This window comes from Erpetoichthys calabaricus, chromosome 14 (assembly GCF_900747795.2).
Source record: "Erpetoichthys calabaricus chromosome 14, fErpCal1.3, whole genome shotgun sequence".
NCBI lineage: Eukaryota > Metazoa > Chordata > Cladistia > Polypteriformes > Polypteridae > Erpetoichthys > Erpetoichthys calabaricus.
In genome coordinates, this window is record NC_041407.2 from 25513418 (window position 1) to 25527526 (window position 14109).

The window sequence follows — 14109 nt, forward strand, 5'->3', positions numbered from 1 at the left end:
ACAGGATGTCTCTGAACACCTCAGAATTCATTCGGCTGCTTCTGTCCTGTGTCACATCATCAATAAACACTAGTGTCCCAGTGCCACTGGCAGCCATGCACACCCAAGCCATCACACTGCCTCCACCGTGTTTTATAGATGATGTGGTATGCTTTGGATAATGAGCTGTTCCATGCCTTCTCAATACTTTTTTCTTGCCATCATTCTGGTAGAGGTTGATCCAAAGAATGTTTTTCCAGAATTGTGCTGGCTTTTTTAGATGTTCTTTAGCAAAGTCCAATCTAGCCTTTCTATTCTTGAGGCGTATGAGTGGCTTGCACCTGAAGTGCACCCTCTGTATTTACTTTCATGCAGTCTTCTCTTTATGGTAGACTTGGATATCGATACGCCTACCTCCTGGAGAGTGTTGTTCACTTGGTTGGCTGTTGTGAAGGGGTTTCTCTTCACCATGGAAATGATTCTGCGATCATCCACCACTGTTGTCTTCTTTGGACGTCCAGGTCTTTTTGCGTTGCTGACTTCACCAGTGCTTGCTTTCTTTCTCAGGATATACCAAACTGTAGATTTTGCCACTCGTAATATTGTAGCAATTTCTCGGATGGGTTTTTTCTGTTTTTGCAGCTTAAGGATGGCTTCTTTCACCTGCATGGAGAGCTCCTTTGACCGCATGTTGTCTGTTCACAGCAAAATCTTCCACATGCAAGCACCACACCTCAAATCAACTCCAGGCCTTTTATCTGCTTAATTGATAATGACATAACGACGTACTTGCCCAACACCTGCCCATGAAATAGCCTTTGAGTCAATTGTCCAATTACTTTTGAGCCCCTGAAATGAAGGGATTGTGTTCAAAAAATGCTTTAGTCGCCTCACATTTTTATGCAATCGTTTTGTTCACCCCACTGAATTAAAGCTGAAAGTCTGCACTTCAACTGCATCTGAGTTGTTTCATTTAAAATTCATTGTGGTGATGTACAGAACCAAATTAGAAAAAAGTTGTCTCTGTCCAAATATTTATGGACCTAACTATTTTGCCTGTAGTGTTTGTGGATTTTACTTTCACTAAATAACAAATCTTTTATTTCTCACGGATACGCCTCTTCACTGGGAAGTAACACTACTTTTCACTGATGGCAACATGAATTAGACGATCCTCAAGTCTCCGACTTAAACTTTAAAGCTGAATAATAACTACATACTTCTGTCATATCACCTATGTCCATATATTCGATCTCTTTTCGCTGTTCTGATATTTCACCGAGTAATAACTTCTGTTTGTTAGCGCTAATGTGATCTTTATTATCAGTTTTTTGAGACTTTTATGATTTAGTGCTTTCATAATCTCTAACCTGTTCTGCATGTATATTGCACCAACGTTTTTGAACCTCTTTACGACGTTCTACTTTGTCTTCTATTCTTTGTCTTTTATTGGACCTGTTAGGTTTTCAAGTCCACTTGTTCCGGGCTGATTATAACTTTCCTTATTTTCTGAATTTGCACTTAGATTATTATTGTTCTTTTCTCTCCAACACTTTTGGGCCTCTTTTTGATGTGCTGCCCTTTCTTCTTCGCTTAGTCGTTGACGTTTCACCTAGAACTTATAAAATTATCCCTACATCGAGGGAAATTAATAGATTGTATGTCTTGTATTAAAATGAGGAAAACATAAAAATTTATAAGAGCTGAAAGCACAGGAACGGTGTCTGACAATAGCATTCACACAAATGAGAGGTGAGTGGACTGTGGGCCTGGTTAAATCTCTTGGCACAAAGTCTCGTCTTGCGGGACTTGAAATTCTCTCTGAAAAAGTCTCATCTTGTCCCAGGATTTTTTTTATATAATAGAGAGATATATGTATATATAGGAATATATGCATACATCTCTTTTTCATAATATAAAAAGACAAATTAGCAAGGGGGGTATTAAAATCTTGGGGGTCTATAATTGCTGGAATTTTGGCTGTGCTAGGCTTACAAATATTGAAGCAAAAGAAGAGGAGTTTTGTGATGTAATCAGTGGTTCTGTTTTAACACAGTATGTTAAAGCACCAACAGTGGAGCGGCTATCAAGATTTAGTATTCTGTAATAACCAGGAAAGAATTGAAGTGTTAAAGGCTTTTGAACCGTTAGGATCTGCGACCACAGCATAATAGATTTTACAGTGTTTGGCAGAGTGCATTTTCTAAAATAACGACAGTTGATTGTAGTAGCACAAACTGTAAGAAGATAAATCGGGATAAGCTTTTAAATGAGGCGATAGTTGAGGAGATGTAGGCAAGATTTAAAGTGGTTTACATATATTGCAGGACACAGTCATTCCAAAATTTAGAAGCAGTAAGAAATTAAAGAAAATTTTGAGGTGGATAAGTAAGGAGCTAAAATGGAAGTTACCAAAAAAAAACATCAGCTTTATAAGGGTAGTAACTCCATATTACCATAAGGCGTTTGAGAGAAAAGATTTAACAGGATATTGGGAAGGCCAAAATACAGTTGGAGAAAAATATTGCAAAAAATGACTTTCAGTATTTTAGCAGTAAAAGAATAGTCAAGTGGGACGTGAAGAGTAATAGGAGCAGAGAATATACAGACTGTGAAATAGCAAGTGCTTTGAACATGCACTTTATTAAAGTTTATACATGAGGAAATTGATAACCTTGATAAAAGAAAAGGGATTACTAAGGAGGTACTGAGTGACTTGGAAATTGTAGAGGGAGAAGTGCTGCTGAGATTAAATAGGCTGAAATCAAACAAATCACCAGGACCAGCTCATTTTTATCCTTGAGTGCTGAAGGTAGTTAGTGACTGCAGATAAAAAATGCTTGGCACATATTTTAGAAAGTCACTGCACACTTGGAAAATTCGTAATGGAGGCTTGCAAGTATTATCCTGTTATGTAAAATGAGTGATTGGACTGATCCAAGTAAGTGTAGGCCAGAGAGCTTAACATGCATCACAGATAAATTAATAAAAGCCATTATTAAGGAGAAGATCAAGCCGCACATGTCTAGAACAGGAGTGTTAACAAATAGCATGGGATCAGATGTGGAAAGTCATGTTTCACAAATATACTGGAATTCTATGAGGAAGCAACAAAAGCATATGATTAGAGAGGTGTATGTGATATTTATCTTGATTTTCAGAAGGCTTTGATAAGGTACCACATGAAAGGTTAGTAATCAAAACTCAAAGAGGTGGGAATTCAAAGCGCAGTCCATTGATGGTACAAAATTGGCTGAAACACAAAGCAAAGGGTTATGGTGAGGGGAACTTTTTCAGAATTTAGCAATGTTAAAATTGGTGCTGGGGTTGCTGCTTGTTTTAATATACATAAACAATCTGGACAAGAACATAATCAATAAGCCGTTCAAGTTTCTGATGATGCCAAACTACGTGGAAGGGCAAGTAATGTAGAATTGTCTGCAGTGTTAAAGAGGGACTTGGATAGCATACTGGCCTGGGAAAACTTAATTTAAGTAAATGAAAAGTGTAAAGTTACATATAGGAAGTTAAAATGTTACACTTTAGTATGGAGTAGGAGGTCTTTAACTTGAAAGTACCCCTTATAACAAGGACCAGCAAGTCGTACTGGACGTGTCACTATCTACATCCAGACAGTGCAGAGAAGCAATCAAGTAAGCTAATGTGATGTTTGGTTATTATCACAATGTGCAGAGTACAAGTCGCTGGAGCTTATACATAAGTTATATAATGCACTGGTGAAACCTCGCCTGGAATACTGCCTTCAGAGGGGTCTCCACGTTACAAAAAAGACTTGAAAAAGTCGAGAGGAGAGCACCTAGGCTGATTTCTGGATTAAGACATATGAGCAATCAGAAGAGAGTTGAACCTTTTTAGTTTAAGCAAGCGAAAATTAAGAGGGAACATGATTGAATTGTTTAAAATTCTGAAAGGATTTAGTACCATGGCTCTCAGTTGTTACTTTAAAATAAATTCTGCATCAAGAACACAGGGACACGGTTGGAAACTTATGAAGGGCAAATTTTACACAAATGTAAAGAACAAAGTTTTCCCAACACAAGGAACTATAAACACATGGAATAAATTAGCAAGCAGTGTGGAAGAGAGAAGAGGACTTTAGAGACCTTCAGCTGTCAGCCTGATGTTATTGGGACAATCACAATTATCACAATTATACAGTATATGAGTGTATGTGTGTGTGTATATATATATATATATTCACGGCATTCGTAGTCTGTGTCACAATCTGATTGTATGGGTGGTTACCTACCAGGTAACGCTTGTGGTTGGCCAGCAGTCTGCTAACATCCGCCACGGTGCCCTCAGTTTGTGAGGAGCAGATCATAGAATGGTTGAAATAGTTTACTGTCAAATAAATGCAAAGAGTACACGACACGTGTTTCGCCCTCATTCTGGGCTCATCAGGTGTACACACTCCACCGCACTCCCTCTCGGGAATCGAGTATATATATATATATATATATATATATAATATACATACATACAGTAATCCCTCGCTACTTCGCAGTTCACTTTTCGCGGATTCACGACTTCGTGGATTTTATATGTAAGCATATCTAAATATATAACGCGGATTTTTCGCTGCTTCCCGGGTTTCTGCAGACAATGCGTCTTTTTACTTCTGGTATTTGCTTCCTCAGTTGGTTTGCCCAGTTGATTTCATACAAGAGATGCTATTGGCGGATGGCTGAGAAGCTACCCAATCAGAGCACGCAGTTAAGTTCCTGTGTGCTGCTGATTGGCTCAGCGACGGAGTGCTGCATTAACCAGGAAGTCTCATCTCACTCATTCAGCATTAACGTGCTCTTGCTACTGCATTCAGGGGATTATCACCTTCAATCGTCATCATTTTTACTGCGCAGCATATTCATCACCATCATCACGTCATATATAGCTACGTGTACTTCGCTATACAGTAAGTGTAAACTTATCTACCGATTTCATATTGCTTAGCAGTTGCCCCTGTTATTAACAGAGTAAAGGGTGGGTTGTAAACAATACAGGGAGGGTTTAAAAACGTCCAAATACACGTTAAATAATTAAATAAATATGGTGTCCCTACTTCGCGGAAATTCAGTTATCGCGGTCGGCCTTGGAACCTATCTCCCGCGATAAGTGAGGGATTACTGTACATACATACATACATACATATACATATATATATTAAATTAAAGGAACACTTTGAAAACACATCGGATCTCAATGGGAAAAAAACTCCCCCTGGATATCTCTACTAATATGGACTGAGTGTCGTGTTAGGAATGAAAGGAAACGAAAATCATCAACCTACAGGGGGGCTGAATTCAAAGACACCCTGAAAATCAAAAAGACAAAATGATGCAGCAGGCTCGTCCATTTTGCCAAAATTTCATTGCAGCAACTCCAAATCGTACTCAGTAGTTTGTGTGAACCCGTGCTTGTATGCATGCCTGACAATGTTTTTCTGGTTGGTGCATGCTGCTAATGAGACGACAGATGGTGTCCTGGGAGGATCTCCTCCCAGATCTGGACCAAGGCATCACTGTGCTTCTTGGCAGTCTGAGGTGCAACCTGGCGGCGTCGGATGGACCGAAACATAATGTCCCACCCAAAGGTGTTCTACTGGATTTAGGTCAGGCGAGTGTTTTGGGCCAGTCAATGGTATCAATTCCTTCATCCTCCAGGAACTGCCTGCATACTCTCGCCACATGAGGCCAGGCATTGTCGTGCACCAGGAGGAACCCAGGAGCCACTGCACCAGCATAGGGTCTGACAATGGGCACGTATTGATGTGCCATCCTGAAGAAGTTGGACTACCTGTGCCACCTCTGTAGGGTCCAGGAATCGCCTTATGTTACCAGTAGTGACACTGACCGTAGCCAAATACAAAACTAGTGAGAAAATAAATGAGGAGGGAAAAATGTCAGTGGCCTCCGCCTGTGAAACCATTCCTGTTTTGGGTGTCGTCTCGTTGTTGCCACTTTAGTGCCCCAAAGCATCTGAAACTGTTTATCAAGCCCCTCTGTTACTTAACTGACCAGATCAATAGCCCAGAAGTTTCATTGACTTTAATGCTATTCTCTCATTAAAAGTGTGCCTTTCATTTTTTTGAGCAGTATATTTATATATATATATATATATATATATATATATATATATATATATATATATATATGTGTGTGTGTGTATAGTATGTATGTGTGTGCGCGCACGCGTGTGTGTGTGTGTATATATATATATATATATATATATATATATATATATATATATATATATATATATATACAGTATATATGTGTGTGTATATAATATACATACTGAATATACAATGTGCATGTACAGTATATATGCAAATGTCTGTATATATAATAGAGAAAAAGAATATCATATGTATATTTTTATTACAAAGTCGAAATGCATTTTCAGAGCCATTTATACTCCTCTCTTTTAAAGTCAATTTTCTTTCATTATTCTATTTTTATGCCTGGTGCCACCTTTCTTTTTTCATCTTGCTTTAGTTGATGTTAACCAATGGAGTCTGCTATGATTTACAGCTTAAGTCACACCTGCCCGTTTCTTCATTTCCTCACTTTCACCTCATGTCACCAGTGCTGTCTGTCTGGGCTTGTTCTGTTGCATGTCTCACCTGCACAAGAGTGCATTGTGCCTCACTCTTACTCCCTGTCAACAGTGCTGCTCTCATGTGTCCGGCATGCCTCTCACCTTCAGCGAGAAATGTAACATGACCCTTTTCTGATCCCGTCTGGTGTCTGTTTCTTCTGTGGGTTGCAGTGTAAGCTCACGTTGAGTCTCTTTCACCACCACTGCTCTGTGGGGGCATCAATGTCATTCCTTGTCACAGAGTCTGCACTGCTTGAAGTGCCTCTCACATGTGCAGGACACAGTGTGGCTTCACTTTTATTCCCTCTCAACAGTGCTGCTTGATTTCATATGTCTTTTCTGGGGGTGTAATGTGGACCATCTCTCACTCTTTGTCATCAGTACAGTTCAGCCCGAAGTGTGTGACATCAATGTAGGGATTGCGCTGGCTCACTCTCACGCCCTGTCATGGATCCTGCTGTCTTGATTTGTCTGATCAGGTGTTTTTCTCGTCTTCATTTGCTTCTTCATTAGGTTTCCCTTCCTCTGTTTTAACTCCATGGATGAACTGTCTTCCGATCCTAATCTCTAACCTGCAAGAGGTAAAATGTGATCCTTCCTGTCCCTCCTGGCCACCATTTCTATTTGGTCTTGAGTGGGATGCTTAATGTGACCTCATTCACACCCTTGGTCACCATTCTTGTCTCATCTTGAGCTCCTCTCAAGTTTAAGGGGCCCCTGTGACCTTACTGTCACTCCAGTACAGCACTTCTGCTCTGTCGTTGAGTGTCTCTCTTTATCAGTTTCTGACTTCAGGGCTGCCATATCTGGGTCTGTTCTGTGTAGAGTGCCACTCTGCTACGGGAGTTATGGTGTAGATTTAGTCTTTGTCACCAGTTGTACTATGTGTGAGTTTCCCATCCATAAGTCTGCCCCAAGTGTGTTTAACCTGTGCAGGGTGTCGAGGACCGACCACCAGTGCTACTCTTTCCTCACTCGTGTCATCTTCTTTTTCTTGTATGATCTGATTGTGTTTCTCCTCTTCTGGATGGACAATGTTGCCTCACGTATATTCCCACACATTGTCCTGCCCGGAGTCTCTCATCTGCCTGACCACCAAGGCCGTCCTGTCTTGAGTGACTCCAACATGTAGGATGTGTAATGTAGCCTGGCTGTCACTCCTTATCACCTCTTGTTTTTTTTGACTGAGCCTGTCCTTTGTTGAATGTCTTCATCTTGGAAGAGGTACAGTATCAGGTGACCTTACTCTCACTCTGTGACACCAGAGCTCCTCTGTCTGGGCCTAATTTGTCAGTGGTGTCTTTCATCTGTTAGTGGCATTGTGTGATCTCTCAGTCACTTCCGTAAACCATTGCTATCTCATCTTAGGTTCTTCTAACCTGCTTTGGAATGACCCTCACTCCCGGACATGTCCTAAATGTCTCATGCCTGTAGAAGATTTAGTGTTTCCAGTCTCCACTCCATGAGCCTGTCTTGTGCTGAGTGTCTCCCACCTTCAGGAGGCGTAGTGTAGCCTTACTGTCACCCCCTGACATGAGAGCTATTTTGTCTGGGCCTGCCCTCTCGGGAGTGCCTCTTGCCTGTGGGAGGCGTAGTGTGGCCTCACTCTCCCTCTCTGTCACCATTGCTGCTCTGTCTGGGCCTGTCCCAGGGCAGTGTTGCCAAAACTTGCCTAAAGCTGGCTGAGATTAAACATTGCACAATGCAGGTGCTCTTCAGGTTTTGCTCTTACTTTTTGATTAAAGACGAGCCGCGCGCTCCCAGCACAATCAGGATTGCTGCCTCTCTCCAGCCGTGCTTGCTGTAGGCTGCTTTGCTTTGACTTTTTGACAGCTTGCTTTCTTACTAATATGCTCGTTATGAGGTAGTATGGTGTGCTCACATCTGTTGTAGGCTCATCTGAAAGTAAAGTGTCCCCTTCAGGGAAAAGTGGGAGTGAAGGAGGTGTGGTTCTCCAGCATTCTCTGCGGCCTGGCACTTTCCAGGTGAACAGGTACCACTGGAGTCCACAGCATACTTTTAGAACGTTGCCAGTGTTCCTGACTTTTATTCGCTTGTCAACCCTGACATTAATAACTTTCAGTTTGTGTTTGGGCCTGCGCCCCTCTGTGTTTTCATTTGGGGAAAATGTTGAAGAGCAACAGTTGTTTTATTTTTTGTTTTGCATAGAATTTGTTTTTAAGGTATTCTATGAATGACACACACTGGCCTCTGCAGGACTTGCCCCAATGCTTATGAGTGTCACAACTGCACAGCTATTGTCCCAAGTCCTGAGTGGCCTGCCCCCCTCTTTCTAACATTGCCAGTATTGCTTATATCTTATATCTCTGGTTTTACAGGGAGAAGGAGGAACAATTCCAAAGGGAAGCACAACAAACTGAAGCAACCATAGAGCAGTTCAGGAAGCAAATGCAGCAGAACACCGAGAAAGTGTATGCCGAAATGAAACAGCAGGTGAGATGGGAAATGTTACTTAATAGAGAGTGTAAGAAAGGCGCTATATTGCGCCCAACCTGACACAGATTCACACGGCAGGTACATGTAAAAACAAACAAACTGTTTATTTTTCTTCAGCTGGAGGGGCACATCTTCCCCGTAAACCCTCCAGCTACAACACAGTCCCAAAACACAGCACAGTCACCAAGCACACTTCTTCTCCTCTCTTCCACCACCACTCCTCCTCAGCAAGCTTTGTCCACCTCCACCCGACTCTGGCCGCTGAGTGGTGGTTGTTGACCCCTTTTATTGGGTACCCAGAAGTGCTCCAGGTGGTTGATTGCCGACATCCGGCTGCACTTCTGGGTAAGGCGAAACTAGTGCCCAAAAGGGGCCAGCAGCTCCTGTTGCAGCACCCCCTGACAGCGCCTGCAGAACCCTACAGAGCTGCACAGAACTCCAACCCCCATGAAGCCCCGGGGGAATCCGAGGCACAGCTGCAACCCAGGGAGGCTGCCATCTAGCGTCCAGGGGGAGATACTGGGCTTCCCACCCTTGTTCCCCTGGCAGATGTGGTGAAGGGGCATCCTGGCCAGGCATGAGCCCCGGCCGTCCGTCACAAGTTTAACAGATTCTCAGCATTGGGTGGAGGTCCGTTAACGCCAGTGAAATGCGCTTCAATAACCTGATTTCTAAAATGCCATGTAAACACCTATTCCAATTAGAGAAATTGGGTTATTGGCCTTGATTAACAGAAGTAGATTTCTCCCACGAACAAAATGATTATGTGGCCATGTAAACCCTCAACTGCATTACTGTTAAGGATTTTGTAGTCTGCACACGTCCATTACGCTCTGTCGGCTGGCACGTGCATTAGCTTCACACATGTTTTCAGCAGCCACAGGTAGAAGCGCCCACCAAATACATTTCTAGAGTTAAATGTTTGGGCGATTGCATTATTCCTTTTCCTGGCTGAAATAATTTGTCTCTGTATGTGAGAAATTGCTAAATTTGTGGCGATGAGCTGAATGTACAGATCTAAACTCGGCAGCACAATCTCGAGAGCAGCAGCGTAACACACGTTACGTACTCCAATCACTTATTAAAGTAACTTACCATAATACTTACTGAAGTAAAAATGCCGGCGTTGTTGTTATTATTCCAGCAACGCTGGGTAAAAGGCAAGAAGAAGCGCACGCACCGGTATGGCTGGTCCTTTTCAGAACTCAATCGAACAGCCAAGCAGAAAAGAAAGAGCTGTGTGCAATCGGATAACAAATCAATAAATAAGGCATCGATTTGACTGAACATCTCTCTGTTATAATAAAAAAATCTTGGGAAGAGAGACAAGATGTGACTTTTTCAGAGAGACACTTTCACGTCCCGCGAGATGAGATTTTGTGTCAAGAGATTTAACCACACCAGGGGCTGGAAATAAAAGACAAAGAGTAGATGACAAAGTAGAACGTTGTAAAGAATTCAAAAACGTTTGGCGCGATACACATGCAGAGCAGGTTAGAGATAATGGAAGTATGAAAATTCGAAAGTCTCAAAAAATGATAGTAAAGATCGCATTAGCGCAAACAAACGGAAATTATTACTCGGTGAAATAACGGAACAGCGAAAAGAGATCGAATATAGATAGATAGATAGAATATATGGACAATGGTGACATGACAGAAGTATGAAGATATTGTAAGGCTTTAAAGTTTAAGTCGGAGACTTGTAGATCGTCTGATTCGTGTTGCCATCAGAGAAAAGTAGTCTTTCTTACCAATGAAGAGGTGTATCGGCGAGAAACTAAAGATTTGTTGTTTGGTGAAAGTAAAATCCACATATGCGAACGGCAGAGACGCAAAGATACTGCCGCTTAGCGCAGGCAGAGGGGTTGGCGAGCGAAGCCCCCTAGTATTTATTAAAAACAAGAAAATTATCACAGGCATCATGTGTCGTTTCCTGATTCTCGGTGGCCAATCATAACATTTAACTCTTTTTTTTTTTTTATACAGTTTAATGACATCAGAGCAATTTGACAAATAGAAGATTACATTCTCATGTAAACACAAATTATTAAGAAACCAGGTTTCTGCTTTAACCACCGGCTATGTGTGTGCTTGTAAACGCACCGATTTTCTGAAAATGAGAACTTAGGAAGAAGGCTTGCTTGCTGTGACTGATACCCATTGTACTACCAGCTGGCCACTCATAAATAGTCACAGCAAGTTAGGCAAATCCATTTGCCAGAGGAGAATTTGTTTTTGTTTTTTTTGTTTTTTTTTTGCTACGTGTGAAATAGAAATGAAGACGTCTTGTCTTCCCAGAGCTAGAGACGTTTAGTTTTTTTTTTTTTAAATATAGCAACTTCATTTTTGTTCTGTTGAAATCATGATTGTGTTGCTTCCTAAGGCACTTGGCGTTATAGTTAGTCAAGGACAGAGATATCTTCCTCCTATGGCAGCACAGTAGAAAACTTACGAATCAATATTCAAGACGCAACATCTCAAGTTCTTTATTGACTTTAGGTGTATCAAACTTCGCTCCAGGAAATAAAGCCCCAGCTGGGTGAGCCTATCCAGTGTGTCATATTAGGATATCTTAGCCATGAATTATAAATATTCAGAGCAAACACTTCACTCCAGGTACACATTTCATCTTTGACACCGAGGCCTTTGCAACTCAGGCTAAAGTTGCTGAATCAGTGGGTACACCCGTTCGCTTTACATCTGTTTGTGTGCCCCTTACACAGTCTAGTAGTGAAAAGATCTGAAAACCGCATGAGCTCAGTTCACATACATTGTTTCTGCTGGGTCCTCAGGGCTTGCAAAATTTCATTATCCCTGGTAGCCCTTCAGGGAGGATCTCTTCAGATTTTGGTGGCCCGAAAAGAATTTTCACGAATACAAAAGGCAATTTCTTAATGTAGAATGTTAGATATAGTCAAAAAATCAATTGAACAACAATCATGCATACATTATTCAACAATCAAGTAACAATCCAACATCAATCAACATAAGTGTACATTCGGTTCTAACTAAATTGAAACCTGTATGAACGATGTGATGAATGTAAACTTTGAAGCAGGCTGTGTCAGATTCTGAATGTGAGATCGCAGCAGAAATCGCAGATGAGTGAGTGCCACTCGACACTGGGGCACAACTTCGTCAGCCTCCTCCCTTGGCTTCTGTGCCTTAGTCTCCACTGCTCTGCTCTTTGATCTTGCTGGGGTGTTACGTTCCAGGTGTCTTGAACTTTTTCCGGAACACATCCAGGAACTGATTCGCTTGTCAGGGCAAAACGTTTCAATCGATTCACCGTTTATGGAGAGATACATGAGGTCTTTCAGTGTTTCAGACTGTAGAGAGGTACGGTGTGATGTTTTCACTCTGTTCTTATGAGGAAATCCTCTCTCACAGATGACTGTAGATGAACTAAGTGTCCAAATTTAATTTTAGAAGTAACAAGAATGGATTCTCTGTACAAGCAATCTAGCTTGATAACCTGGTACTCTGAAAGCCAAACTTTTAGGGGGTGAAAGTGTGCAGGAGATACACGTTCAGGAGTTTGAAACTTTATTAATTGCCTTCCAACTATACTCCCACGGCTCTGGCTTTGAGAGACGCCACAACCTTTAAATCTCAATTGGACTTGTTTAACTCCTTCACACTATTCGTCTTCCATTTCAGTGTTACAGCCCAGAAGCATGCCACTCTTTTGCTCTTATTCACTCTGGACTGGTCCTACACACCATGTGGCACCCCTTCCCTCTCACCATTGCAGAGACGGGGCCTTTCCATTCCAACACTCTCCACACTCCAATCCTATCTCTCACACTCCTTCCGCCTTTTTTCCCGGGAACCCCTCAATCCCCATCCACCCCCTTGCTGAGATGTTTCATTTGTGTATCAAACAGTCCAGCCACATGGCCCTCTGAATCTCCAGCCTATGAAAGAGAGAAGTTAACTCATCACACACATGCACAGGCGCACACGTTTCTGCAGACAGATCATCAGGATTAAAAAGGTGTTTGTTCCGTGATAATTTTTTTTAATTCAAATATCAAGAGAGTGGAGAAAGCAAATAAAGGAGCGAGTTTGTTTTAATTAGGCATATAATTTCCGGTTGCCCATTGGACAGGGCGGTGTTACATTTTGTTAGTCTACTGGGAAAAGTTAATAACCCCAGGACGTCAGGCTACCGATTTTGCGAGCCCCGGTCTTTATTCAGCACTATGGGTGAAGAATTGGAATCCATTTGCAGTGTACTCAAGTCACGGTAGCCAAAATACATCTCAGTAACTGGAGTGTTTTATGTAAGTGGCCTCCCAGTTCTCATTTTATTTTAAACACTGAGACATTGCCATTCTGTATTTACTATATTGCCTTGCACCCAAGTTTTTCCGTTACTTGTACTTTCATCTTAAGCAATGTAACAATAAAAGTGACTTGACTTGCTACACAGCCCAGTTATTAAAGAGTTAAAAGTCATCAGATTAACACTACATCTCATCCAGTGACTAAATTATTTCAGACCAGTTTGTCTGTTATCTTGTCCCAAGTATGTGTATTCAGTCCTGTGGCTAAGCTTTTTGAATCCCGTGCCTTCTGAGTGCTCGTTGCCTCTTGAACACTAAAGCCGATGTCACATTATGCGACTTTTTGTTGCGAGTCATGTCAGATTTGCAGATCAGTCGCTGCTCCGTGTCGAATTACGTGACTGAAAATTGCCACTCATGTCACATTTACCGACCGAGCGCAGATCTTCCAGCACACTTGTACCCGCCCCTTTTTCTGACAGCCAATAGCTTTTCGCCTGACAGAGAGTGGTGCTGAGATAACAGCTGCAGTAAGTTTAGCTGCAATCTCTGTCCCCTAATTCTTTTTTCCATTCTGTTGTGTAAAACACGAGGCATCAGACAGACGAGCTTCTCTTCTGTCTGTGAGGTTCAAATCACACGTGTTCCTTATTCCTCATCGCTATATTCTATGCATTGTAATTCCGGATGAGCATTAATCGATTCTTTTGTTTGTCAGCTCTCCTGAATACACAGCTCACCCCTCAGACTAACAAGATAAT

General features: G+C 41.8%; 1 protein-coding gene across 1 annotated transcript in view; it reads left to right on the top strand.

Moving 5' to 3' along the window:
• cep112 (centrosomal protein 112) overlaps window positions 1-14109 on the top strand; it is a 243439-nt gene that overhangs the window by 127807 nt on the left and 101523 nt on the right. The window contains exon 18 of the mRNA XM_028819151.2: window positions 8940-9054. Within this exon, the coding sequence (XP_028674984.2) occupies window positions 8940-9054 (115 nt within the window). The remainder of the gene's footprint in view (window positions 1-8939; window positions 9055-14109) is intronic.